Source organism: Beauveria bassiana (assembly GCF_000280675.1).
Source record: "Beauveria bassiana ARSEF 2860 unplaced genomic scaffold BBA_S00011, whole genome shotgun sequence".
Taxonomy (NCBI): Eukaryota; Fungi; Ascomycota; class Sordariomycetes; order Hypocreales; family Cordycipitaceae; genus Beauveria; species Beauveria bassiana.
This window is the reverse complement of record NW_007930846.1, coordinates 224,123-248,005: the sequence shown is the minus strand read 5'-3', so window position 1 is coordinate 248,005 and position 23,883 is coordinate 224,123. Positions and strand designations below refer to the sequence as shown.

Below are 23,883 nucleotides of genomic sequence, written 5' to 3'. Positions count from 1 at the left end.
GAGAGTCAAGGAGAACTTCCTTCCGATATGGCCCGAAGACCCCCAACGACCTCATGCAAAGCCAGGAGATGAAGTACGTTTTTATCGCTTTCAAATTATTATTAGTGCTCTAAATCCGCTCTTTTCTAATTCGACTCTGAAACTGTGGGCTGTCTAGCTCCTTCTTGTCGATGCCAAATAGCAACGCGTACACGGGAGCTAGGTTGTGAGGTCCGCACGGCCGAGCGTCACCACTCGCTCGTCGCTTGTCAAAGAAATTCTGGAAAAATGCCGCGAGTGCCGCATCAAATCTTTGTCCTTGCTGGGAGGGAATGCTGGCCAGCACAGCGAGATGCTCCTGCTCCTGCCCCTGCCCCTGCTCCTGCTCCTGCTCGACCGCGGAAATCGTGTCTACAACGGCTGCTTTTACCGCATCAGCTTGCTGTTGATCAAAATATGGGAGGCTAATGTAGTGTGGGTGAGTAGTGCTGTTGATTCGTCGTGCTGCGTTGGCATCTTTTTCCACGTTGATAAAGTCGTGGATGAGGAGGCGCATCTTGAAGCCGAGGATCGGGTCCGCGGCGACGGCAGATGTTGTAGTAGGCGGCGCGGAAGTTGAATTTCCGTTGAGCTTGTGCTCAATTTTGAGCTTGCCCTTGTCCCTTTTTTTTTTTTTTTTTTTTTTTGCAAATGTGTGGCTGTAGACGATGGGTTGGACCTGAGGCTTCAAAGAATATCTCTGTTAGGCGAACTTGATGTATGTGAGGTAGAAGGACTAATAGATGATAGAAAGGAAGATGGGCAGAGATAAAAGAAGAAAAAGCGATAATTAAATGGTAGAAAAAAAAAAGAGCATTTGGTGGCTTGAGGGTGGTGAAAACCTTGATTAGATTTCTCATTATCAAGGTGACCGAGATATCCAAGGTACTTAGTCGTGATGCCTTTACATTTGCTAGTCGATTTCACCACTAAGAAAATTACTCCACGATCGCTGATTGAAGAAGTCGAAAGGCTAATTTGGTAGGGCTGAGGCGGCGGCTGAGGCACGGCTGAAGATTGCTAGTACTTCTATTATAGCGTAGTTAACTAGTGTATTCAAGTACCTTTGATCCACTCATACCATTAGTCAAGGCCCCTGTGAGTGACTTCGGAGCTTCAGCTTTTCCTCGGCGGTCAAGGGATAGCTATCGAGGTAAGGCTCATCCTCACTATTCTATTGGCTCTGGGATTCCCTTGCCCCGTTTTCTAGGTATTCAAGTTGACCGTTTCTATTCTAGACCGACACTGCCCGCGTCATAGCCCTGTCTGTCCCTTGCCCACTCTCTCATGCCGGGGTCGTCGCCCAGATCCGCGCACCCGCTCTGTGGCTATGCCACATGTGGCGGAGGGCGCATGCCGATTGCAAAAATAGTCATCATGAAAGAGCTTTTTACAAGGTTCTTCCAAGTATCAGGCAATCAGGTTCCGTCCGGCTAGGCGCTACTACCGGGTCCTTGGGTCGCTTCTGCTTTTTTTAGTAGTATCTTTCAATAAAGGGTGAAAAGCTATACTCCAAAATTCCTCAAGGTAACGGAATTCGTCCGGGCAGTCGCCTTTTTCGGGCTCCTCCGGCGATAAACACTGCTCCTACTATTATCAGTAGGTGTCGTTGCAATCTCTCAGCCTCTTCTTTTGGAGCCAGTTCCTTTTAGAAATGACCGCACTCTGCTTCGCATGAAGCCACGGAAATTCCCTTTCAAGCACAGCTCTAAAAGCCAAACTTGGCCACACTACTTCCGTATATAGCTTAAAGACTTGTAGCTTTTTGCCAATCTATCGAATTACACAAGAGGGGCACAATAAACAGACGAGGGGCGTAACTAGTAACACTGAAAAAAAAAAATTGAAGCGGCCAACAAGGTGCTGCTGCCCCACGACAGTAGGCATTCCACAGAATTTGAAATTTTGAAGCCCATATCTCCTCATGGTCGATTGCGGTAGCTTTCAACTATGAAAAGACTCACTCTGTGCCAGAAGACATGGCTGTAATGGAAGGAACGTCGACCGCCATCAAAGACAAGATCGGAAACCATGTTCGCTAAGCCACGTTTTCAGAGGGTCCGGCGTCATCACAACAAGCTCGCGGCAATACTATGTATGTACTCATCCTCGTCCATGACGGGTTTGTTTCATTCTGCTCATTTATCCACATTTCAGCCCTAGTGATAGTGCATAGTGCCAAGTGTAACTTGTTATATCATACCGGATATAGCTGTGGCTATGGAAGGGTGACAGACCATATACAGCCAAAGTTTATGTTGTATGATATCAATGTCTATATCATACTATTGTCAACTTTGACTTCCTTGCCAAGGCTGACAGGGGAATCTCCAGAATCCTGCTTTCAAGCTAGCCAAGGCGGATATTCAAGACTTGCTGTTTTTGACATGGGAATACTCTGAATATAAAAGGAAGGTGATGGCCGCCACATCTTGTAGATCAGTATCCATCAACCATTACTCACTCACTACCAAAGACCAACACAACCTTTTACACAATGACCGGCATCACATTCACCATTGCCTCGAGCATCTTGCTCGCTCAGGCTGTTCTTGGCCAGGTGCGTTCCATTATCAAGGCGCTCAGTAGTGCCTACAAATATCCTTTTCTCTCTGTCATGGTCAACTGTTACAGTCACTAATCGACGTCTCAATTAGAACCAGTGCCCGAACGGCTGGGGATCTACCCAGTTTAACAACAACGACGTTCACTGCTGCTACGGCTCCATGAGCGTCAACAACAACGAGGGCTTCTGCTGCGTCCACGGCAGCGGTGGTTCCGGCGCCATTGCAATCGACGCCGCCGACTGCTTTCCCTTTTGCTCCGACTCGGCGAAGAAGAATGTTCAAGTCGCCTCCCCCTCGCAAAAGTGCATTGACAATGTCCCATTCTCCGCCGCGGATTATTCGCAGCGTGTCTCGGCCGCGTCCAAGTTGGCAGTAGCATCGCAGACGGGCGGTTCTCAGATTGTCAGCAACAGCGCCTCTGCCACCAAGGCTCCGTCTCCGACAGGCAGCAACGGCGCTCCTGGCAGCAACGGCTCCTCGGGCAGCAACGGCTCCTCGGGCAGCAACGGCTCCTCGGGCAGCAACGGCTCCTCGGGCAGCAATGGTGCGGCTGGTAGCGCCGGTGCGGCTGGTAGCGCCGGTGCGGCTGGCAGCCACGGCGCGGCTGGCAGCAACGGCGCAGCGGGTAGTAACGGCGCCCCGGCTACCAAGTCTCCGTCTCCAACCGGCAGCAACGGCGCCTCGGGCAGCAATGGCGCCTCGGGCAACAATGGCGCGGCGGGCAAGAATGGTGCGGCTGGCAGCAACGGTGCGCCCGGTAGCAACGGCGCCTCGGCCACCAAGTCGGGCTCGCCCTCTGGCGCGACGGGTGCGGCTGCGTCGAGCTCGGGCAGTAAGAGCAGCTCCGCCTCCATCGTCATCACCAATGCGGCCTCCTCTGTTTCCCATGGCCTTGTCCAGGCCGGTGGTATTGTGGCTGTGGCAGCCATGCTGGCTTTTTAAAATGGTGCACGATTTGTCCAAGGAACAGCCCACAACACCCATGTACTATTATTATCTTTAAACAGTAGGCCGCTCTGGCACTTTGCTTAATAGTGCCTATAAATAGCTCTCATAATTCTTAACCTTTTATTATTAGATGCAAAAAAAAAAAAAAAAAAAAAAATCTCCACCTTTCCATAGCAGCTTTTTTCTAAGTGGTAAGCTTTATTTGGGGCTCTCTGCTATAAGAGGAAGTATTACACTTTTACCTTCTGGGGAACCCTAGTCAGGGTTTATTAGCTCTTGCGTTATTAGTTGGGATTTTTGAGAGTAATCTCTGTGACATTTATGCCGTGATCTTGAGATTTTCATTACTGGTGACTCGCGACTCAAATCGAAGAAGGAATCATAGGGCTGGCCACGGCGGGCTACGGCGGGCCACAGCACAAAGCACCAGTCTATCCCCTACAAGTACAGCGGCCGTATAGCCAGTACAGTAGCCGTACATCCAACACAGCAGCCGTGCAGTCAGTACAGCAGCCATACAGTGGCTAGTATCGCGAGTCACCATTTTTAAAAGGCGTACTGAGGACTCAGAGAAAGCTGATACATGGTAGAATTCCCCCTCTCTTAGTCTGTGCAAGTCGCCCCGTGTTAGAAAAGGTACTTTGTCGGCCCCAGGGTGATTAAAGTTGTGTGATTCTATGAAGAAGTATGAAAAAAAAAAAACCACTCGAGTCACAAGTCACCAGTACTCCAAAAACCTCAAGATCACGGCATGAATGTATATAGAGTGGTATGGGTGAGTTGTGTATGCCTTACCGACAAGAAAGGAATGCCTACAGGGTTCTGAGCGCCCATGCCTGCCAAGTTGTATCCCTGTCATCGAACAAGGTTCATTTTTGCAGTGAAAGAAATATCAGACGGATATAATACTCACGCACGCACCCCAGTAGGGCTGAAGGGCCCAAGGCAGCTGTATTTTCTTGCTGCCTTAGCTCCACTTTGACTCATTTGTTCATTTACTGCTTCCTCTGCTTGTTCAGTTACATCTTAAAAAACAGCATCACACTGACTTGAACCTCTCAAACGAAAAGTGCGCCCGTACTTGTGTATCACGACATCTACCAGCAGTCTGGTCGCTTTTTCTATCTTTGCGGTCTCTCACCTGCATTTCTTCAACCCACCATGAGCGCTTCACCTCCACCGACTCCGCCTTCAGGACCTGTGCTTGACGAAGAGTGGAGGTTCAAGACCATGACCTCGCCATGCGAGTGGATTGAGGATTATCGCCCCGGTGGATACCATCCAGTCTTGCTCGGCGACCTCTTCAACGACGGCCAATACAAGGTCATCCGCAAGCTTGGTGAAGGGTCTTTTTCGACGGTCTGGCTGGCCCGTGACGAGCGGCAAGTCAAGTCGTACACGCGATGTTCTGTTATGATTTATTAACCCACTCAAAGAAACAACAGATACGTCGCACTGAAAATCCTTGTCGCAGAAGCCTCCGGACAGGCAAGCGAAGTGCGCATCTTGCAGCACCTAGCAGCTGTTGCTCCAGCAGAGGAGCAACGCTACATCACGCAACTGCTTGACGAGTTTGAACACCGCGGCCCTAATGGAACCCATAAATGCTTAGTTTTCGAGCCCATGGGCCCGACTGTCAATTCCATGGTGAGGAGCTGCCTCAGTTTAAGCCTCGTCGGCGGCAGATGAGAGTCCGCTATCCGCCAAATATGGCAAAACGTATTCTGAAGCAGTCCTTGCAAGTGTTGGCGTTTCTCCACTCCAACGGCATCGCCCATGGAGACTTTCAGCCTGGAAATATGCTCTTTGCTTTGCAAGATCTCGAATCAGCCACAGAAGATCGTCTTCGGCAGGAGGAAGACGTACAGAAAGGATCAATCTCGCCTCTGGTGGAAAGGCTGGATGGTAAACGGGACCTTTGGGCGCCGCGCTATCTCTGCATTTCGCAGCCACTATCAGAATTTACCTGCTATGAGGGAGACTTCAAGATCAAGTTGGCCGACATGGGTGGCGGTAAGTACTTTCGTGGCGGACTATAAAATGAGGAATTCAACTCGTGACTCTGGCTAATCGTGACAGCCTTCTTTTTGAATGAGCTGCCGTCGAAAGCAATAATTCCGCTTGGGCTACGCTCGCCTGAATTGATTCTCACAGGAGACGTGGATCAATACGTAGATATGTGGAGTTTTGGCTGTCTTGTTTTTGAACTTGTCACCGGGCGGCCTCTCTTCTGTGTACCAGGGTCCGATTTTGAAGATGACGACCATCTGCTCTCTTTGACTGCCCGGCTTGGTGCTCTCCCTAGCAGGCTGTTTAAGTTGTGGAAAACATCGTCGCTGTACTTTGGATCAGATGGGAAGCTTTTCAACAACCAGATCGGGGGAGTCTCCGAGAACCGAGAGCCACGGGTGGTGCCACAGCAGTCCATGGAAGAATTGTTCGACAAGGCGGAGCCTAATATTGATGAAAAGGAAGGCTACCAAGTGAAGAAACTAATCAGGCGGATTTTAGACTATGATGCTGTAAAGCGACCGTCGGCGGCCGAGCTTTTACTTGATCCATGGTTTTGCGCAATTGAGATGTAAACTTATCCAGCGCATCTTCTTGTTTAGTTCTGCTGATAATGTGTTATGGCGCTAGTTAGATATTTACCAAGTGGCTCAGGTGGTTGTTTATGCAGCATTTTGGCCTTTTTGGCGTCAAGCTAAAAATTTAGACAGAGTCGCGCCGCTTGCTGATTACCTAAGGTATGCTCAATGCAATAGGGGCTCTTGCTTATAAAGCACCTAAGAATTATAGTGCACATGAGGGAGGTTCGCGGGGTAAGCACGAAACTCCCAATTTAAATCAACCACATATTACTATACCATCTGGCATGTCAAAGTATGGGGTAGATTCCTAGTGCGCTACGCGGGAATAACGTTAATCAGTACGCGCGGCCTTAGGCACAGGCACGGTGATGGGAGATCGAAGGATTTGCACCCGGGGGTGGCCTTTTTTTAAATCTGATGTGCAAGCAGCCCCGCCAATGGCCGGCCATCAGTACTGATCGCATAATGACTAAGTACTGTACTACGCTGAAGATCATCAACCTTCAGCTAGGGCGGATGTTGCAGAGCGGCCACCAGCAGATTGCGGGGGGGTTATAGCCATTTTGCCGACGGCAGCCGATCGATGTCCTACTTGCCTTGTTTCTAGCACTGGAAATAATAAAGGCAAAGCATCGCAAGCAACATAAGAGCCATCAAAGAAAGCATAGTCGTGCCAGTGCAAGTGATATAAAACATGGAAAAGCCAATAAGTATGGCGCAAAGCTAGGCCGCAGCGAAAGTCATATAATACAAAAAGAGTGAGCTCTGAAGAACCAAAAGGTTTGGGGGGTCAAGGGTATTTCGAAAAAAAGTAAGCTTGCACGGATCTGCGGCGGCTGGAGGTAGCCACGGGCCAAGATTCGCATCCCGTCTTGGCCCAGTGGATTATGTCGATGTGTGAAATTCATATTGTTCTGCGATGCAGAGACTATGGACCGACGACGGATCGCGTGACTGGGCACTTTTAGGCACTTGTCAAAGTTGGGCTACGTCCGTCGTCCAACTACATGCACGACCTATTCCAAGACAAGCTTTTCCAAATATAAATCACTACATGTGTCGTGAAATGGGCTGATCAACACATTTATTGGTCCAATCCACAGCGCCTCGAAAGGGCCCTTCTCAAACTCAACCGGTGATGTGGTGTCGACTTTATTGACATGTGTCTCAGAATGGCGCAACAAAAAGCAAGGGTGTCCCTTTACGGTGTCAACTGTCAGCATTAATCAATGTGCGGGCAGGTTAAAAGTCTCCTGTTCTTGGCAGCTCGCCTTCTACTACATCTACAAGCTTGAGAAATATGCCGAAAAACGATCGTTATCATGGGGGGTCTCTGCATTGTCGATCCAAGACGCTGTCATCTTGCTCAAAGGCTGATGTGCACCTCCGCGTTGCCAAGACATGCAGGTTTTCGCCCAAACAACCAGGCATGCTATGCGACCCTAAGCTGTTCAGCTGAAGGGCTGACAACAGCATGCAGTGTGCATGAGAAATGAACCTGTGCGCGAAAAAATCGGGAAAATCGGAGAATATACGGCAAGCGACGATCCGAAGTGCACCCAAACTGGAGGCACGAGTACGACAGACGACGGGCCGATGTCGCATATCGAAGCCCTTACCCAACTGCCAACCTGCATAAACGACTTCACCTTGTTGCCCTGTTCCGACGTCGAAGAATCTTTAAGGTCTTTTTTTTGATTGGCAGTCTCTGCCGGGAAAAGTCTGTGAAAGTAACCAACGTGTAAATGAAGATGATTCCTTAACCTGTGGCACATGGGGCGATCTTCTGCTGGAATCGATGGCAACGCGATGTAACACCCTACACGGCTAGTTCTAGAACTCGACGATGATAATCCTCCCGTCCCGACTACATCTTGACGCAGCAAGCTAAGAAGAAGCTGAACAACCCTCTTCTTTTCGGTTCGGTCGCACATTTACCTTGTAGAGTTACCTTTGCGAATAAGCCATCCAGGCCGCAACATGTATAAAGCCAGAATGATTTCCCCCTCTCATGAATATTTAGTTCAGCACCACAACACAACAACAACACAACAACAACAACACAACAACACAATTCTTTCTTCTGTTCCAAACCAAAGATTCTTCAAAATGAAGTTTGCCATTCTCAGCCTTCTCCCCCTCCTCGCTGCGGCCACCGCCATTGGCGAGAGAGATGCAGACGAAGCTAGCATGAAGGGCGTCGCGCCCAACAACGCCCCTCAGGACGACAATAGCCTCGCGGGGCTCATGACTGCGTCTGAGAAGGGCAAGGCTGACCTTACGGCCACTTGCCCTCCCAACTACCCCAAATACTGCCCTGCTTTCAATTTTTGCTGCCCTTCTATCGCAATTGGCTGCTGTCCGCGCGCCTGCTGTGCTCCAGGTGCTAGACGCTGCGTTAACGGATGGTGCGCGAGATAAGTTTTGAACTTGGGGGCATCACCAAGGTTGTAAGTGTAAGAATCAACCCCCTACCTACTCTACGTATTTTCTAAACGCTGATGAAACTAGCAGAGGACTGTCGAAGCGGGACAAGCTGTCTTTGGGCGGCGCAACTATCAACATATCAGCTTGGCAGTCTGCTTATATAGCAATCGATACTGACAATAACAAAGTTGCTATTCCTTTTTAACCATCAGATATGTTAGCTCAGCCACATTTTGGACGTACACACAACTTTCACACAACAGCCCCGCGCAATGCTGTCGCCACTGTCCCTATCGCAGGCTGAACCCTACACAATAAGGGTTGCTCCAAGAAACAAGAAACAAGACTTTGCGTACAGAGGACCTTGAGAGAACATTCCGCCCGTGCTAACTGTCAGTTTCATAATTGTAGACTTGCCCACCGTTGTGTATAGAGAAAAGTGAACTGTGGAAGCAAATAACAAGATCAGGCCCAGCTAGCTGTGTCCCGATTTAGTATCAGGATTAATCGTAAAATAAACCGTTCAAGTTTTTGGGTAGAAGTGGTTGCTCGCGACAAGTACATGGATAACACCCAATAGAAAGAGAACAAACTATTTTTAGATGAAGACCATTTTCAACAAAGCCAGCAGTGTTACATGCATAATATACCTCTAGAACATGGGCGGCCCCGATGCCAGGAACGGGGGGTAGGCGACGTGCCGTGCCAATGGCAGCATGCGGTACAAAATTTGCGGAACCGAATCTGGATTTATCCACCTCTTTTCCATGTCGAATCAAAGACAGCACTGCATATGCCGCTAAGGGTGTGGCAGTAAGCCCACTGTGTGACGACAATCGTATTGCTCCCATCCCGGCTTGCGTCTTGGCGCAAGGAAAAGAGGGAAAAAACTACAACAAACACGATGATGATAATCCGGGTTCCATGCTTGGAGGATTAACAGCTGGCGTTTTGAGCTGGGTCCCCTCTCGCTCCTCTAATTGCCACACTGTCGAAGCATCAACATTGCCATTTTTTTTTGTACCTTTGTGCGTCTAACCAAAAGCATTGACACGATTCGATGAGGTATACTATTTTCAGTCTCATTTCTGTTCTCGCTGCAGCATTTGCCATCAGCAAACGGCCGGGGTACCGACATAATAAACGATGACCTGGAGATTGTCGATGTGAAGAACCTTGCCGAGAGTGCCAAGCTCGACGTTGCTCTCTGTGCGGTAGCGGAGGGAAGGGAGGGTACTGGTGCATCTGGCAGGGTATCTCATATATGCCTAGAAGGATGCCAGCTAGACGGAATATATGTAAATGACTTATAAATTACTCCTCCATGCCGCGAGCGATTTCTTGCTAGAGAATACCGTGACAGCTCAGGGGCAGGCTATTCTTTCAGGTGACGTAGTTAGATATGAGGCCAGCCTATAAGCAACATAGCAAATAGGGCTTACTCCAAAGTACATCCTTTTTAAAGGAATATAGTAGTTTAAATATAACTATTAAAAATTATATCTTAGGTATACTAAGAAACTTCTTAAGAATCTTTTTATCATATTAAAAGCTTTAATCTCAATTAACATTGTCGCTCGCGCCCACGGCCCCGACCTTGACGCACAGCCAAGTCGTACGGCTGCGACTACAGCGATAATAGCCAGATGGGCGCCGACACGATGCTGGGCGCCGACACGATGCTGGGCGCCGACACGATGCTGGGCGCCGACACGATGCTGGGCGCCGAGTCTCGCGATAGCGTATGCTGCGACTCCTGATACGAATACAGCCCAGGTGGCGCGGCGTCGCGCTTCAAAATTCGGTTGGAACCGGCGCGCCGGCGCTGTACGACCGACGATACGGCCCGGACGTCGACGTCGACGCTCGCGCAGGTCGAGCGGGCCGTGGCCGCAGCCGCTGACTGTGCTGCGCCGGAGAACGAGGCCGATAAGACGCGGCTCAGACTGTCATCGTCTGTCAACCGCAGCATCTACCTCGAGAGCTTCATGGTAATTCAAAATAACATGTTCGAGAGCGCAAAGTGCGTGATGGGCATCGCCGACGCTGACTGGACGGTGATGTGTGAATCGGGGAGGCGGCACTACGAGGAGGGCCTGACGCTGGCCGAAGGGCAACATGGCAGGGTTCGTCAAGATGCTGTACGCACTGGCATTTTACTCGATGCGCTCGAAGTGTCGACCAAGGTGCAGAACGAGCTGCTGTGCCTGCCACAGAAGGACCTGGACGCGGCAACCAAAGATGCGATTACGCTGGCCGAGGTGCTCAAACAGCGGGCAGAGCGCATGCCCAAAGAAGCGGGATCGACTTGTTCCTAATATCAATATTGACAATGGAAGAATGCCCATGCCTTTCAACTTTGTACCGCTTCTCAAAGATCCAAGTGTATGTTGTGAGGTGATGCAAAGCAGGAACAGTTGGGGAAAGCTTGGCAAAGGGTACTCAGCGATGATACTTGGCAACGCCCTCCATGCTGCTGCTCATGTCCATGACTAGGTGTCAGACGGCCACCGTCCCATTACTCACTCTATCAAAGCATCCAAATCTTATTCTCTCCAAGTAACACTCGCAATCGGCAAGACCAGTCCGACTACGTGTGGTGAGCTGCAAGCCATTCTCTTCCCGAGCTCGCTTGCATACCAACATCACCACCCGAGGCCCACGGCTGCCCCATGGAGAATGCTCTGTCAAGACCCGCCGCCATCCCGTCTGGGCAGACCACGTGAAAGATGGAAAATGCTCAATCCTCGTCTGCCGAGAGAGCCACCAATATGACCGGTCTCGTGCATACCCGCCGGGGCTAGAGAAGGGCGGACGGTGCATCCATTCCGTTAGTCTGAAAAAGGGCAGCTCTTGATTCCGCAGCACTGGGCTTCTCCCGGCGGTGAAATGGCGGGATAGACAGGGCGAGCTCGCCTGAAGGGGCTCTAGGCTCTGACTAGCGGACAATGCGACTTTTGGCTAGGCGGCCGCGAGAACGGGCCGCAGAGGGCGGACGGTCATGGGGCGGACGGTCATGGGGCGGTGGAGATGCGGTCGTTTATGGTAGCTACCCTACTTGCCATTGTTCGGGTCAATGGAGTAATGTCATCACGTCAGAGAGATTAGAGGGTTTCGTGCCGCAGTGTCCGAGGAGAAGATGTGCATGTCGGTGGGAAGCAAGACTGTCGAGCCTGCGTGCTGGAGAGCGTGTTCCTTGGCAGTGAGGTGGAGGTCATTGTTCAAGTAATACAAGCAGCTAGAAGCGTAAACGGCCAATTGACCGGAATAGATGCGGTTTGCGACGCCATTGTATGCTACTGCACAAAGCGTCTGTTGCCGCTTTAATCCAAGATGCATTAAATATTATTCACACCTCGCGCCGCTGGTACCAAGTTCAAGATATGCACTGTGAGCGAGTATGCACCTACCGGGTTTTGATTATGTCAGCGTAGCTTTGCTGCGGGATCGCGCTTTTGGCTAGGCACGAAACTTTCAGCCAGAAAAAAGACCTGAGCTTCACGAAAACGACCACGAACCGATCCCAAGGCCCACGATCAGGACCAACAAAAAACATAGAAAAAAAGCAAACGACACCGACAAGATGAGCTTCGTCCCCGTGAACCCGCGACCGATGCTGCAGGAGCTCGTCGACAAGACGGTCTCGGTGCGGCTAAAGTGGGGAGAGACCGAGTACAAGGGCAAGCTGGTGTCGCTGGACGCGTACATGAACCTGCAGCTGGCCAACACGCAAGAGTACATTTCGGACAAGTTTACGGCAGATTTGGGGCAGGTTCTGATCAGGTATGTGTCTTCTTGGGGTGGGGGTGGGGGTTTTGTTTGTGAGAGCTTGGGGAGGCGCAATTGCGTGTTGGAGCTTGGAGAAAAGATGACAGCTTTGCTAATCAAGACGCTTTTGTCTGCGCAGATGCAACAATGTTCTGTGGATTCGCGGCGCCGAAGATGGAGATGTAAAGATGGAAGGTTAACGCGCGCGAGCGTGTGTGTGTGTGTGTGCGTGTGCTTGATTTGCTCGGCGTTTGGGTCTTGGGGATTTTTTTTCCTTTCGCGAGGTGCATTGGATGAGAGCTGCCGATTTGATGGAAGCAGAAAGCAGCACGGCTTCGAAACGATGATTGATGACAACTTCAATGCGAACGACGACAAAAGTTTTTCGGTAATGGCTGCTTCATGGCGTGGATTTGCGACGATGCGGTTTATCAAGATGATACGACTGCGAACGAGGCTGCAAGTACGGTGGCTGAAAGCGACATGCGAAGCTGTTGGTTGTCCAAATCGAGTCGTCGACGGCTGTTGAAAGGTCGTCGCCTAAAATCTCTATCGGCGGTCATGATGAGATATCGTGATGTCTACAGCTGCTATTGCTGTGGCACAGTCAGAATCATCTGCGCAGTTTATTAACACGAACCAAATGCGGCAGTCAAAGTCAAGATATGCTGCAGATATAGTGCAAATAAACCACACCAATCATTGCAAAGACATGGCCAGCATCAATTTCGAGTCGCCTTTACACGACATGTTGGCGGTCTGACCCAGCTGAATCGCTGCATGCACAATGAGCCTCACGGATACTTGCATATAGATACATGTCTCTATACGTATAAAAAAGGACGATGAATCATGCTCCGTTAAAGCAGCCGGAGCTAACATTTTAGACAATCAATCAAAAGGAGCGGCACAAAGCGTGGCACAACAACGGATACTTCCCGCTCGCCCCTCTCGCATCATGATTGTATTCCACCAGCACCACCCTCGCCGCAACATTTATGTAGCGTCATCAAACCCCAACGCAACGTTGTGATTTCTCCCGACTCAGTCAGGTCATCTACGTACAACACAACAGAAAAAAGACCGAGTATCCGTACTGGGTTCATTCACTCACTGGTTGGCGGAACAAGATGCACGGTGATGGAGAAGCCCTTATTCAACCAATCAGAATGGGCATATAGACGCCCGGCAGAAGCAAAAGGTGGTGGGGACCTTGTCTTTTAGCGTTTTTTTGGCTGTGGCTGGGAATGGGGCCTGCCAGCTGTGCCAGTTAAAGAAGAGCTTTTTGCTGCGCTGAATCTGCAGGTTAGCCGCCGTGGTGGCTCCTAGCGTCATGCAGATCCCTGCTTGGAGACTTTTGTATCCCACGTTTGTCCGTAATACACAGTGTCTGTATCCATGTATTTATTTATTTATATATTTTTCATTTTCAGCTTGGCTAAGTCGTGTTATAAAGTTGCATTGAATGTGGCCTTTATTTTAAACTTTGGCAGTCGTGGTTTTTGATAATTCTCGCAGATGATCTTATGCCAGACCACAGCGGAGATCAATTGCCCGCACTGTGATGGCGTCTAGTAGTTGCTTGTAATACAACTGGTCAAGTCGACCAGGATGACGACACGTTCATACTCTCTTGACCCCGTGACGGACCTGCCCTTCTCCCGCACTCGTGTATCTCTAATATTGACGGGAAAAAAAATCGTTGATCTATTCAGGCACAAACCGCAGCATCGTCAAAAGACCTGCGTCTTCTTCCCACGACAATACCAACGCCACCAACCCCCATGCCCTTACCTGCATGTCTTTGATATGCAGCCTCTTTTTCTTTTTGTCTACTTTGTTCAACAGGACTTTTAACATACGGATAACTAAAAACTAAATGCCTCGCAAGAAAAGCCCCATTCGACAAGGGTTCCGGCATCAACTCGCAACTACACCACACCACACACCACCACCCTCCGTTGTTCAATCCCACCCCTCCATCAGGCCAATGCAACACCATGGCATCCTCGACCGCCCATTGGCCCAACACTGCATCTGCACGCCCACAGACTAGCAGATCAACTTCCAAGTCCCAATGATGAATTATATGGACAGCCCACCGGCAGAAGCGAGAGAAACGGGTTTGTCTGCTTCCCCTCCCCTCCCCCCCGGCCGCCCACGTTACCCAGCCGCCCGCTTCATATATCAAGGGCCGTGGCCTCACCTCTTCAACTTTTTTTTTTTCCTTTCTTTTTTTTTTCAGCAAGTCTTGTCAATTCTATATTCTCGGTTCTGTTTGTTTCGTTTCAATTTTTTTTTTGTCCTCTTTGCATTTCCCAAGAGCTGGTCTCTTTCTTTATTCGCTTCTTTTAATAATCATCCTCTCTCAAAAGCCGCATATACAATCTAAACCGTCAACACCTTTTTTGCTCGAAGATACACTCAAGTTGCTGGTCAGCTTTGGAGAACGATTATACCATTTTTACATAAACATTCATCTTGTTTTGCCTGCATTATCCCTCTCTCTCTCTCTCATATCATCACCTAATAAACGGAACCATCGGAATACTTGCTCGAAACGTTCACCCCCGATATACACCATCATTTTTTTGATAACATTGCCTCGTTCAAGAATCTTTTTTATTTATTTTCACGCATTTTGACGAATTGTTACGATTTTCTGCATCGCTACATTTCACGACCATAAAGACTACACAAAACAGCAATAATGTCCGCCATTCAGCTTTCCTTTTCCCTCCGCGTCTCCTCCGGCGTCAAGGCCGTCCACCTCCTCGGCTCCTGGGACAATTACGTGGGCCAGCTCCCGCTCTCCCGAGACAAGACCTCGTCCAAGTCGGGCTCCTGGAAGGGCACTTTTCGCTTCCAAAACACGACCCTGCAGACCGGCCAGCGATACTGGTACTACTACATCATTGATGGCTACCACGTCGCCCACAACCCCAGCATCGCCTCCACCACCGAGCCGACCACCGGCCGCGAGCTCAACATTCTCGACGTCCCCTCGGACAAGTCTTCCTCGTCGTCCTCCAAGTCGTCCTCCAAGTCGTCTTCCAAGTCGTCGTCCTCCTCGTCAAAGTTGTCCTCGTCGTCCAAATCCTCTTCCTCGTCCAAGTCGTCCTCCAAATCGAGCAGCAAGAGCTCATCCTCGTCCCGCCACTACTCCTCGTCCACGTCCTCGACCTCCTCTTCCAGAGACAAGGACCGCTCTCACTCCTCGCGCAAGAGCCTGTCCGTCGACATCCCCAAGGGCCGGCCCCTATCCATCTCCCAGATCAAGGCCCCCAAACCCATGTCGCCGCACGCCACCAAGCACCTGCTCGAGTCCGACTACCACGGCAACTCGGAGCTCGAGGAGCTCGCCGCCCGCTTCGGCACCGCCGGCCTCGACGACGACCTCATCACCGACTTCTCCACCTCGCCCGTCTCCTCGGTCGGCTCCGCCTTTTCCTACCGCTCCGACAGCTCCTCGCCCTCGTCGTCCCTCTCCGGCTACAGCACCCCGAGCTCCGACTGCAGCAGCTGCACCTGCGAGCGCTACGGTATCACTCGCCGCGGCGAGCGCGTCAAGCTCGACTGCGGCGGCTCCCGCTGCGGTCACGACGACGACGATGACTACTCGGATGACTCGTGCGTCAGCGACGCCTACGAGTCCGAGGACGAGCGCGTCCGCCGCCACCACGGCCACCACAGCCACGGCCACGGCCACGTCAACGTCTCCCGCCGCCACGGCATCATTGTGTCCTGATGAGCGCATTCGCCGCGCAACCGGGGGCGTGAGCGGGAGGCGAGCGTGGTGGTCAGCGCAGACTACAGGCCGGTGGGTTCTCGGCTGTTTCGTTCATTTTCTTTTTTGCAGATGAGCAGACGCTGGATATCCTTTTCAACGCCTAGCTGACTTTTGCACACGTTTTGCTCTTCTTTTTTTTTTTTTGCCCCTCCTGCTTCTTTATTGTCGAGGCGATTTTAGTTGGTTCCATCTTCGCCTCGCAGAGCCTCGTCTGAAATCTTGCAACAACAACAACCCCCCCAAACAAATTCCTCCACGCCTCCCCGGCGGGGTTGAGGAGAGCGCCAAGCTGGTTCTTGCGAAATGCTCTCGAAGCTCGCCCCGCTGCGGTTGAGAGGGCCGTGATGACAAATCCCGGGGTCGATGCCTACGACTCCTCGCAGCGACGCGCCTCGGCGTCCTGCGAGCTTTATGAATCAAAAAATCTAATGTTTCTTCATTTTGTGTTTTTCTTGAGCGACGCAGCCCTCGCTAGGTTGCAAAAACAGTCCCGGCTGCTTCTCTTGAAGCAGGAACTGTGTCAATGGGAGAAATTGCTATCAGGTACGTGAGATATGCAAGCATCTACTCCAGAGAAAACTTGTGGATTTGGTCTGCGCCAAACGGTAAAGATGGTGCAGACTTAGCCCTGCCCGGGTCGGAAAAGCATTTACTTGGGTCCGTGGATAGAGACGATTGAACTATTCATTTTATACTGCTGCTGCCCCTGCCTGTGAAGTAGCGTAATCATTGTATCCGACGTACTTTTTGCGTGAATTACACTGTAACCATCATCAAGCAAAAGTATGTTGCATTTTCATCGCTCCTGGCTCAAGAAAAAATGAAAGGGTGGTGTCTTCATTGTCTATACAAGAGTCATGGCGCTAAATGACCTCAATCATATATGAGTAGCGCTATTTAGAGGAGTAAAGTTTCATGGGCTTTTTATACAGGAAAGTTGAGAGAATATCAGAGGGGTGTTGGGTCTACGTCGTCCTCGATACACGCATCTACCGATCCAGAGCTTGGCTTTGGCACTACATTCCCAGTTAACCACCGTAAACTACAAGTAGAAGCAGAAAAAAAAAAGAAGAAAAAAGAAAAAAAACTTACCATTTGCCAATACACGCCCTTTTTCCTCAACAGCTCCTGATGGTTCCCCCTCTCCAGGAGCTTCCCGTCGCCAAGCACAAAAATCACATCTGCATTCTGCACCGTCGCCAGACGATGCGCCACCACGACCATGGTGCGGCCGCGTCCCGCGCGCTCAAACGCCGCCTGGACGAGCCGCTCGCTCTCCGAGTCGAGCGAGCTGGTCGCCTCGTCGAGGAGCAGGATGCTGGGCTGGCGAATCAGCGCGCGCGCAATGGCCACGCGCTGCTTCTGGCCGCCGGACAGCGTGACGCCGCGCGAGCCAATGTTGGTGCGGTAGCCCTCGGGCAGGGAGACGATGAAGTCGTGCACCTCGGCCTCGCGGCAGACGCGGTGGAGGTGCTCGTCGGTGATGGTGGTTTCGTCGACGCCGAGAAGAATGTTTTCGCGAATGGTTCCTGAAAATGGTGGGAGCAAAAAGTAGCGTGTTAGCAAGGGGGGAATGAGAGGAGGCTGAGATGTGTCTTTTTTTTTTAACAAAAAAAAAAAAGTTATCATTGACTTGCCTCGAAAAAGCGTCGCTTCTTGGGCGACGAGGGACAGGTGTTGGCGGTACTTGTAGACGTTGCTCTCGGCAACGTCTTGGCCGTTGCAGAGGATACGGCCTTGGGTAGGTTCGTAGAATCTTGACGTGCCAATTAGTTTTCGACTTTTCTGAAAATCCTTTGGGTGACAATTACACACCTCTCTAGCAAGGAGATGATGCTAGTCTTTCCGCAACCAGAAGCACCAACCAGAGCAGCAAACTGGCCCTTTTCAATCGTCAGACTGAGCCCAGCAAACACGGGCGTGTCTCTTGTCGGATACCGAAAGTGCACATTGTCAAGCTCAATCTTGACGCCCCCGCCGCCATCCGCCATTGCGCTTCCTTGTCCGTCATCCCCCGGGCCACCACCACCACTACCACCACCACCATCGCCGCCCACCTCTTTGTTCTGAGAGTCGCGCAGCCGTAGGATGCGATTCGCCGCGTCCTTGACCTGCGCGGCATTTGGCCCAAAGCTGAGCGCCTGGCCCGTCGACTCGCCCGCGTTCATGATGGCGAGAAAACAGACGAAAAAAGCCGTGAGACCAAACTCGCCGCGCAGCAGCAGCCGCCCGCCATAGTAAAAAATGAGCGCCTGACAGGCCATGGTGGCGCTGTCGGAAAAGGCAAAGAGCAGGCTGACCCAGCGCGCCTTTTTATACGCGTCGACGACGTGACCGCGGCACAGCGCGGCAAAGCGCGCACAAATGGCATCTTCCAGCGTCAGCGAAGCCACGGTGCGAAACGCGGCAATGGATTCCGACGCAAACTGCGAGCTCTCCGAAAAGACGGCGTCATTCATCTTTTCAAACTCAATCTCGTACCGGAAGCGCCAGTACGTCGAGCACAGCAGCACCGGCACCACGACGCACAGCGAGACAATGGCCAGCTTCCACGCAAAGCAAAAGGCAATCACGACGGAGCCGAGCAGCGTAAACAGTCCAATGTAGACGCTCGCCATGTTGGCGCCCATGAGCTCCTCGAGCTTTTGCGGGTCGCCCGACGCGCGCGCCGTCATGGTGCCCTGCGCGTGCGCGTCCTCGTCGAAGAAGGCGGGCTGCTGGTAGAGGATCGAGACAAAGTACGCGCGCTGGTACTTGGCGCGAATGACATTGGCCGTGCGCGTGGCGAGGAAAAACGTGGCCGTGTAGGCGCACCCGACGCCAATGGCGAGCACCAGCCACATGAGGCTCCAAAACTCGCTGTCGCGCCGGAAACGCGTCTGGTCTGATGCGTAGCCGAAGATGACAATGACCTTGGCAAACAGCCACGCCTGGATGGGGATGGCCGCGCCCGCGCACGCCGCCGCCAGAATCATCAGGAGCATTATGTGCCAGTGGCTGCGCGTCTCGTAAAAGAAGCGCCCAAAGCTATCAAAAAAGCCGCGATTCTTTTGCTCTTCCTTTTCAGCAGCAGCAGCAGCAGCAGCAACAACAACTTGAGCCTCTTTTGCGCCTCTGCTCTTTCCACGCGTCAAATTCGCAACATCCACCAGCTCCCCCTCTCCCGCCTCCCCCTCCTCCTCCTCCTCTTCCGCCACCACACCCTCACCCGCGTCGGCGGCCTCGCCGAGCGAGATGGACTGAGCATTGACCAGGCCCGCGTAGACGCCGCCTTGCACGCCCAAAAGGCTCTCGTGCGTGCCCGTCTCGACCACGCGGCCCCGTTTCAGGACGACAATGGCGTCGGCCTGCTTAATGGTGGAGAGCCGGTGCGCAATGGTGACGGTGGTGCGGTTCCGGGCGACGCGGTCGAGGGCGGCCTGGACAATTCGTTCGCCGCGCACGTCAATGGCGCTGGTGGCCTCGTCAAAGATGAGAATCTTGGGCTGGCGCACAATGGAGCGCGCAATGGCGATGCGCTGCCGCTGGCCGCCCGAGAGCTTGGCGCCGCCGTCGCCGACGGTCGTGTCGTAGCCCTGTTCCCGTCATGGGCACGGTTAGCAAAAGGACATTGTTGTTCTGAAAAGAGATGCAAAAAAACGCACCTGTGGTAGCTTATCGATGAATTCGTCTGCAAAGGCCTCTTTACAGGCCGCCTTGACCATTTCACGCTTCTTGTCCTCGGGCTCATGTTCCCACTGCGTACCAACAAGGCCATTGCTCACATTGACGTATATCGTCTCGTTGAACAGAAACGGCTCCTGCTGGACGAGGCCAATTTGAGAGCGCCACCATTTGACGTTGATTTCATCGATAGAGTGACCGCAGGTAGTAACCCGGCCTGATAGGGCGATTGGAGGCCCTGACTGAGCATCTAGTTCAGCCTGGGCTGCGGCGGCCTCCTCCTCGGTAGGCTCGTCCTCGTCACTGTCGTTTTTCTTCTTGCTCTTCTTCTCAACAGCCTTGGCCACTACATGCTGCTCTTTGAGCGAGTACCAGCGCTCAATGAGGCCAACAATGGTACTCTTTCCTGAGCCAGAAGGCCCGACAATCGCGGTTGTCTTGCCCGCCTCGAGGCGCAGACTCAAATTATCCAGGACCTTGACATGCGGACGGCTTGGATACGCAAAGGTGACGTCTTCGAGTATGATGTCTTGATCAGCGGTAACATCGGGGACAACAAGGTGGCCGGGGTCCGGGCGAGGCGCGTCAATGACGGTAAAGAATTGGCAGGCGGCGACGGTCGCTTTGCCAACGGCGAGCAGCGGAGTGGATGTGCGCTCCAGGGAAAAGAGAAGCATCATGATGGAGAATAAGACGCTACAATGATCAGTATCAAGGATGATCAAACTATCCGGGCATACTCACACGATGATGGTGCCGACGTCTTTGACAGTGCCCTCGAGGAAGGCCTTGGCGCCATACCAAAACGACAAGCTAAATGCGGCGAATATACCAAAGAACTATATAAGCAAGGTTAGATATTGATGAGATGAGAGGGTAAAGAATCCGTACAACAAAACCGAATTGCAGCGCAATTAATGGACTAGTGCGCTGCGCATTCTTTCGCGATTCTTCAATCACGGCGGCGTATTTATTGGCGATGCGCATCTCTGCTCCGCAGGCCATGATCATGCGGATGCTGCTCAGCGTTTCACTCGCAATGGCATTGGATTTGGCCTCGAGCTAACGCAAATATGATTAGCTGCTGTGCACCCGTTGTCCATGTTTCGAGCTCCAATAGATACCTTGCTTGCGCGGCCTTGTCCCTTGACAATGAGAGGCAGCAGTACGCCAATCGTCAACATGATGAAGACGAGGGCCGACATTGTAACCAGCGTGAGCCGCCAGCTGTAGATAAAGGCCACCACGACCGCCGCCACCATTGTCGCGTTAAACTCGATAAAGGTGCCGAGCTTCTCCGAGATGCCGAGCTGAAGCGTGTTGCTCGTGGTTGTGATTGTGCCCGTGGCGAAGCCGGGAGGCATCGAGTCAAAGACGTGGATGCTCTGGGCAAAGAGGGCCTGCAGAAAGTGAAGGCGAATGGCCGAGGAGATGCGAATGCCAATCATGCGAAAGGCAAACTGTTGGCAAAAAAAATAAAATTGGTCAGTTTGTTCGCGGAGAATTTTCAGTCAGTCCAAAGGTGGGCAAGGCAGCAGCAGCGTACTTTGTTAATGTAGTTGAGAAACAGCCGTCCGAGAAATAGGCCAAGCATGTATAAACTGGGTTTCTTTTGGGTCAAATCAGCCGTTCAACTTGTTTTTGTGACAAAAAAAAAAGAAGGCTTACGATAGCTCTTGCAGCGTCGAGCTGAATTTCTCGGGAGACAGGGTGCCAGAGCCAGCAAAGTCTGTGAATTGGCTGGTGAAGCGGCCTGATTTGTAAATTCAAAAAAAAGTCAATGACTGGACTTTTTCTGGTGATGATTTTGGTTTTGGGGGTAATAGCAAGTACCAAAGACAACGTTGAGCAGCGGCAGTGTGACGCCAGCGCCAATAGAGGCCAGAGAGCCGAGGGCATACGCAACAAAATCCCATTTGGTGGCATACTTGAAGACTCTCTACAAAAAAGGAGCGCGCAAGAGTTAGTTGACGACAAGCCATTCTTGCACAGCAAAAAAAAAAAGAAAAGGCGTACCAGAAAATCATGAAATGTGGCCTCGCGCTGAGGCCGCACCCGACTCGTCACTTCTTTTCCATGGTCCTTGTTCTTTTCCTCGTCCAGCGGCGGCGAGTCCCTTTTGTCTTGAGCCATTCCTGGCGAAATGTCCTTTTTTTTTTTTCTTTTAATATGTAGACGACATTTGCTGCGCGATAAAGAGGAAAACCCGGCGTCTAAACGGCTTTCACAGCCTCTTTATTAAAACAAACAAAAAAGTCGACGGACTCCCGGCCGACCACAAGGCTCCGAGAGGCAGCAGCACGAGGTTCAGCTGCCATGGCACTAACACGTCAACGCTTTGAGCCCAGCCCACTAATTATAATCTTGTTGCCTCGATGCGAGGAATACGGCTTAGCATTTTAGCGGAGCATTCTTCTCATCAACGTTAGATGAGACTGCGTGGGTGCCTGTGCCCCGATATTCTAGGCATCAAGGTTTCGCCCGCTAACTCTAACTTCTAGTCTGTCGGGGGCATTGTCAGCAGGTGTCATATTTTTAGGCTGCAAGTCATTGGAGGGACTTTACCTACTCAGCCGTTATCGCGATGGGGGCTCAATCACGTCTTATCCTCAGGCACGCAATGCCACTCAGCCCTGCGTGGCTTACATCTCGTGGTTTGGGGGATTTTTTTTTCTTCTTTCCTAATCGGTTTGGCGGTTGTCAGACACGACGCAAATCGCCAGACGTCGAGTCACTCAACCAGCTGTGCAGCTTGGCAGTACCACCATCCACCTACCTCTCTCACCCCCGAGGCTTCAACGCCTAGAGCCCGACCCGATCGATAAATGTAAACAGTTTTGATTGCCAATCCACAAACAAGGTAAGGTCAGCACGGGTAAATTAGGGGCCATTATTACAATTACCTCCAATACTGTTCCCTCTAATACCCGACGCCTAGAAAATCCCCCGCATGTGGGCCAAATTCTCCATCTCTAGCTCAACGGTTGCAAGACGCCACTTGATTGAGTTTTCACGGGTAGAGTTTAAAGAAACGAAATATCCAATGAAAATTCAATTGATCCATCCTCATTTTCCCCAATTAGCCATTCCACATGTCCATGAGCATCAACCGTCGGACAGCAAACGGCGCCAGACCGTTACATTGAATAGTGGAGAGCTCCCCTAAAACAGATGGCGGGGTAGCTTCCTCTCTCCTCAGCTCCTGCTTTTCCTTATGCCCTTCATCTTGATTCAAAAGCCAGCCATCATGTTATCTCGGCTGCTTTTCTAATCCTGGTCAACGACCTTTGTTCTCGTTCCGCCGGCCTTTTTTTTCTCGCACAAAAGCATCTCGCTATTACCGCCCTGCTCCTGGAGAGTCAGCCCACCAATCAGCCCAACCCAAACAACCAACCAACCAGCCAACCTCACCAGCAGCCATGGCCGCCTCGGACCAGCAGCTCGTCCTCCCCATCATCGACTCCCACATCCATCTGTACCCCTCGTCCGAGCTCGACACCCTCGCCTGGACGCACCCCGAGCACCCGCTCCACGGGCAGCGCTCCCTCGAGCAGTACAAGGCCGACACCCAGACAGCCCCGTCCCTGCTCGGCTTCGTCCTTGTCGAGGCGGACCGCAAGCACGACCTCGCCAGCCCTGACGGCGCCTCCGGATGGGCCGCGCCCCTGCAAGAGGTCCGCTGGGCCCGCCGCATAGCCCTCGGCGAGCCCCGCGACGGCGAGGGCCACACCGCCGACGACAAGAAGCTCTGTCTCGGCATCATCCCCTGGGCGCCGCTCCCCAGCGGGCCAGCCGTGCTCGAGAGGTACCTAAAAAAGGTCGAGGAGGAGGCGGGCGACGCCTGGCCCAAGGTCAAGGGGTTTCGGTACTTGCTGCAGGATAAGCCCAACGGCACCATGCTGGAGCAGGACTTTGTGGATAGTCTAAAGCTGCTCGGCCGTCGAGGCTTTGTGTTTGAGGTTGGCGTGGATCACCACCGTCGCGGACGGAAACAGCTGGATGAGTTGATTGAGCTCGTGGACCGCGTGCACGACGGCGTACCAGAAGATGAAAAGGTTAAACTCGTTATTAGTACGTTGATCCTATCTCTCTTTCTTTCTCTCTCTCTCTC

The 23,883-nt window shown here is 51.9% G+C and overlaps 9 protein-coding genes across 9 annotated transcripts in view; 7 read left to right on the top strand and 2 right to left on the bottom strand.

The window, feature by feature from the left end:
- Window positions 1–109: 109 nt before the first annotated feature.
- BBA_04723 (uncharacterized protein) lies at window positions 110–535 on the bottom strand (the record flags this gene model as incomplete). Its single annotated transcript, XM_008599820.1, has 1 exon — window positions 110–535. One exon carries the CDS (start codon window positions 533–535, stop codon window positions 110–112), a length of 426 nt encoding a protein of 141 aa, XP_008598042.1.
- A 1,980-nt stretch (window positions 536–2,515) lies between these two features.
- BBA_04722 (uncharacterized protein) lies at window positions 2,516–3,527 on the top strand (the record flags this gene model as incomplete). Its single annotated transcript, XM_008599819.1, has 2 exons — window positions 2,516–2,578; window positions 2,682–3,527. 2 exons carry the CDS (start codon window positions 2,516–2,518, stop codon window positions 3,525–3,527), a joined length of 909 nt encoding a protein of 302 aa, XP_008598041.1.
- Window positions 3,528–4,694: 1,167 nt separating this feature from the next.
- On the top strand, window positions 4,695–6,118 carry BBA_04721 (serine protein kinase; the record flags this gene model as incomplete). The annotated part of the gene is made up of 4 exons (XM_008599818.1): window positions 4,695–4,927; window positions 4,979–5,180; window positions 5,267–5,546; window positions 5,613–6,118. The coding sequence occupies 4 exons, from the start codon at window positions 4,695–4,697 to the stop codon at window positions 6,116–6,118; spliced, it is 1,221 nt and encodes a 406-aa protein (XP_008598040.1).
- A 2,115-nt stretch (window positions 6,119–8,233) lies between these two features.
- BBA_04720 (uncharacterized protein) lies at window positions 8,234–8,545 on the top strand (the record flags this gene model as incomplete). The annotated part of the gene is made up of 1 exon (XM_008599817.1): window positions 8,234–8,545. One exon carries the CDS (start codon window positions 8,234–8,236, stop codon window positions 8,543–8,545), a length of 312 nt encoding a protein of 103 aa, XP_008598039.1.
- Window positions 8,546–10,212: 1,667 nt separating this feature from the next.
- On the top strand, window positions 10,213–10,869 carry BBA_04719 (oxidoreductase CipA; the record flags this gene model as incomplete). The annotated part of the gene is made up of 2 exons (XM_008599816.1): window positions 10,213–10,293; window positions 10,426–10,869. The coding sequence occupies 2 exons, from the start codon at window positions 10,213–10,215 to the stop codon at window positions 10,867–10,869; spliced, it is 525 nt and encodes a 174-aa protein (XP_008598038.1).
- Window positions 10,870–12,134: 1,265 nt separating this feature from the next.
- Window positions 12,135–12,519, top strand: BBA_04718 (LSM domain-containing protein; the record flags this gene model as incomplete). Its single annotated transcript, XM_008599815.1, has 2 exons — window positions 12,135–12,334; window positions 12,459–12,519. 2 exons carry the CDS (start codon window positions 12,135–12,137, stop codon window positions 12,517–12,519), a joined length of 261 nt encoding a protein of 86 aa, XP_008598037.1.
- Window positions 12,520–15,029: 2,510 nt separating this feature from the next.
- BBA_04717 (GTP-binding protein EsdC) lies at window positions 15,030–16,067 on the top strand (the record flags this gene model as incomplete). Its single annotated transcript, XM_008599814.1, has 1 exon — window positions 15,030–16,067. The coding sequence occupies one exon, from the start codon at window positions 15,030–15,032 to the stop codon at window positions 16,065–16,067; it is 1,038 nt and encodes a 345-aa protein (XP_008598036.1).
- A 1,031-nt stretch (window positions 16,068–17,098) lies between these two features.
- Window positions 17,099–21,905, bottom strand: BBA_04716 (ABC transporter transmembrane region; the record flags this gene model as incomplete). The annotated part of the gene is made up of 11 exons (XM_008599813.1): window positions 17,099–17,125; window positions 17,202–17,865; window positions 17,925–19,684; window positions 19,754–20,468; window positions 20,517–20,611; window positions 20,664–20,834; window positions 20,897–21,232; window positions 21,319–21,373; window positions 21,441–21,525; window positions 21,606–21,711; window positions 21,789–21,905. The coding sequence occupies 11 exons, from the start codon at window positions 21,903–21,905 to the stop codon at window positions 17,099–17,101; spliced, it is 4,131 nt and encodes a 1,376-aa protein (XP_008598035.1).
- Window positions 21,906–23,191: 1,286 nt separating this feature from the next.
- The window catches only part of BBA_04715 (amidohydrolase-like protein), a gene marked incomplete at both ends in the record, with an annotated part of 1,247 nt that continues 555 nt past the window's right edge, over window positions 23,192–23,883 (top strand). Inside the window, one exon of the mRNA XM_008599812.1 lies at window positions 23,192–23,843. Coding sequence (XP_008598034.1) covers window positions 23,192–23,843 — 652 coding nt within the window. The remainder of the gene's footprint in view (window positions 23,844–23,883) is intronic.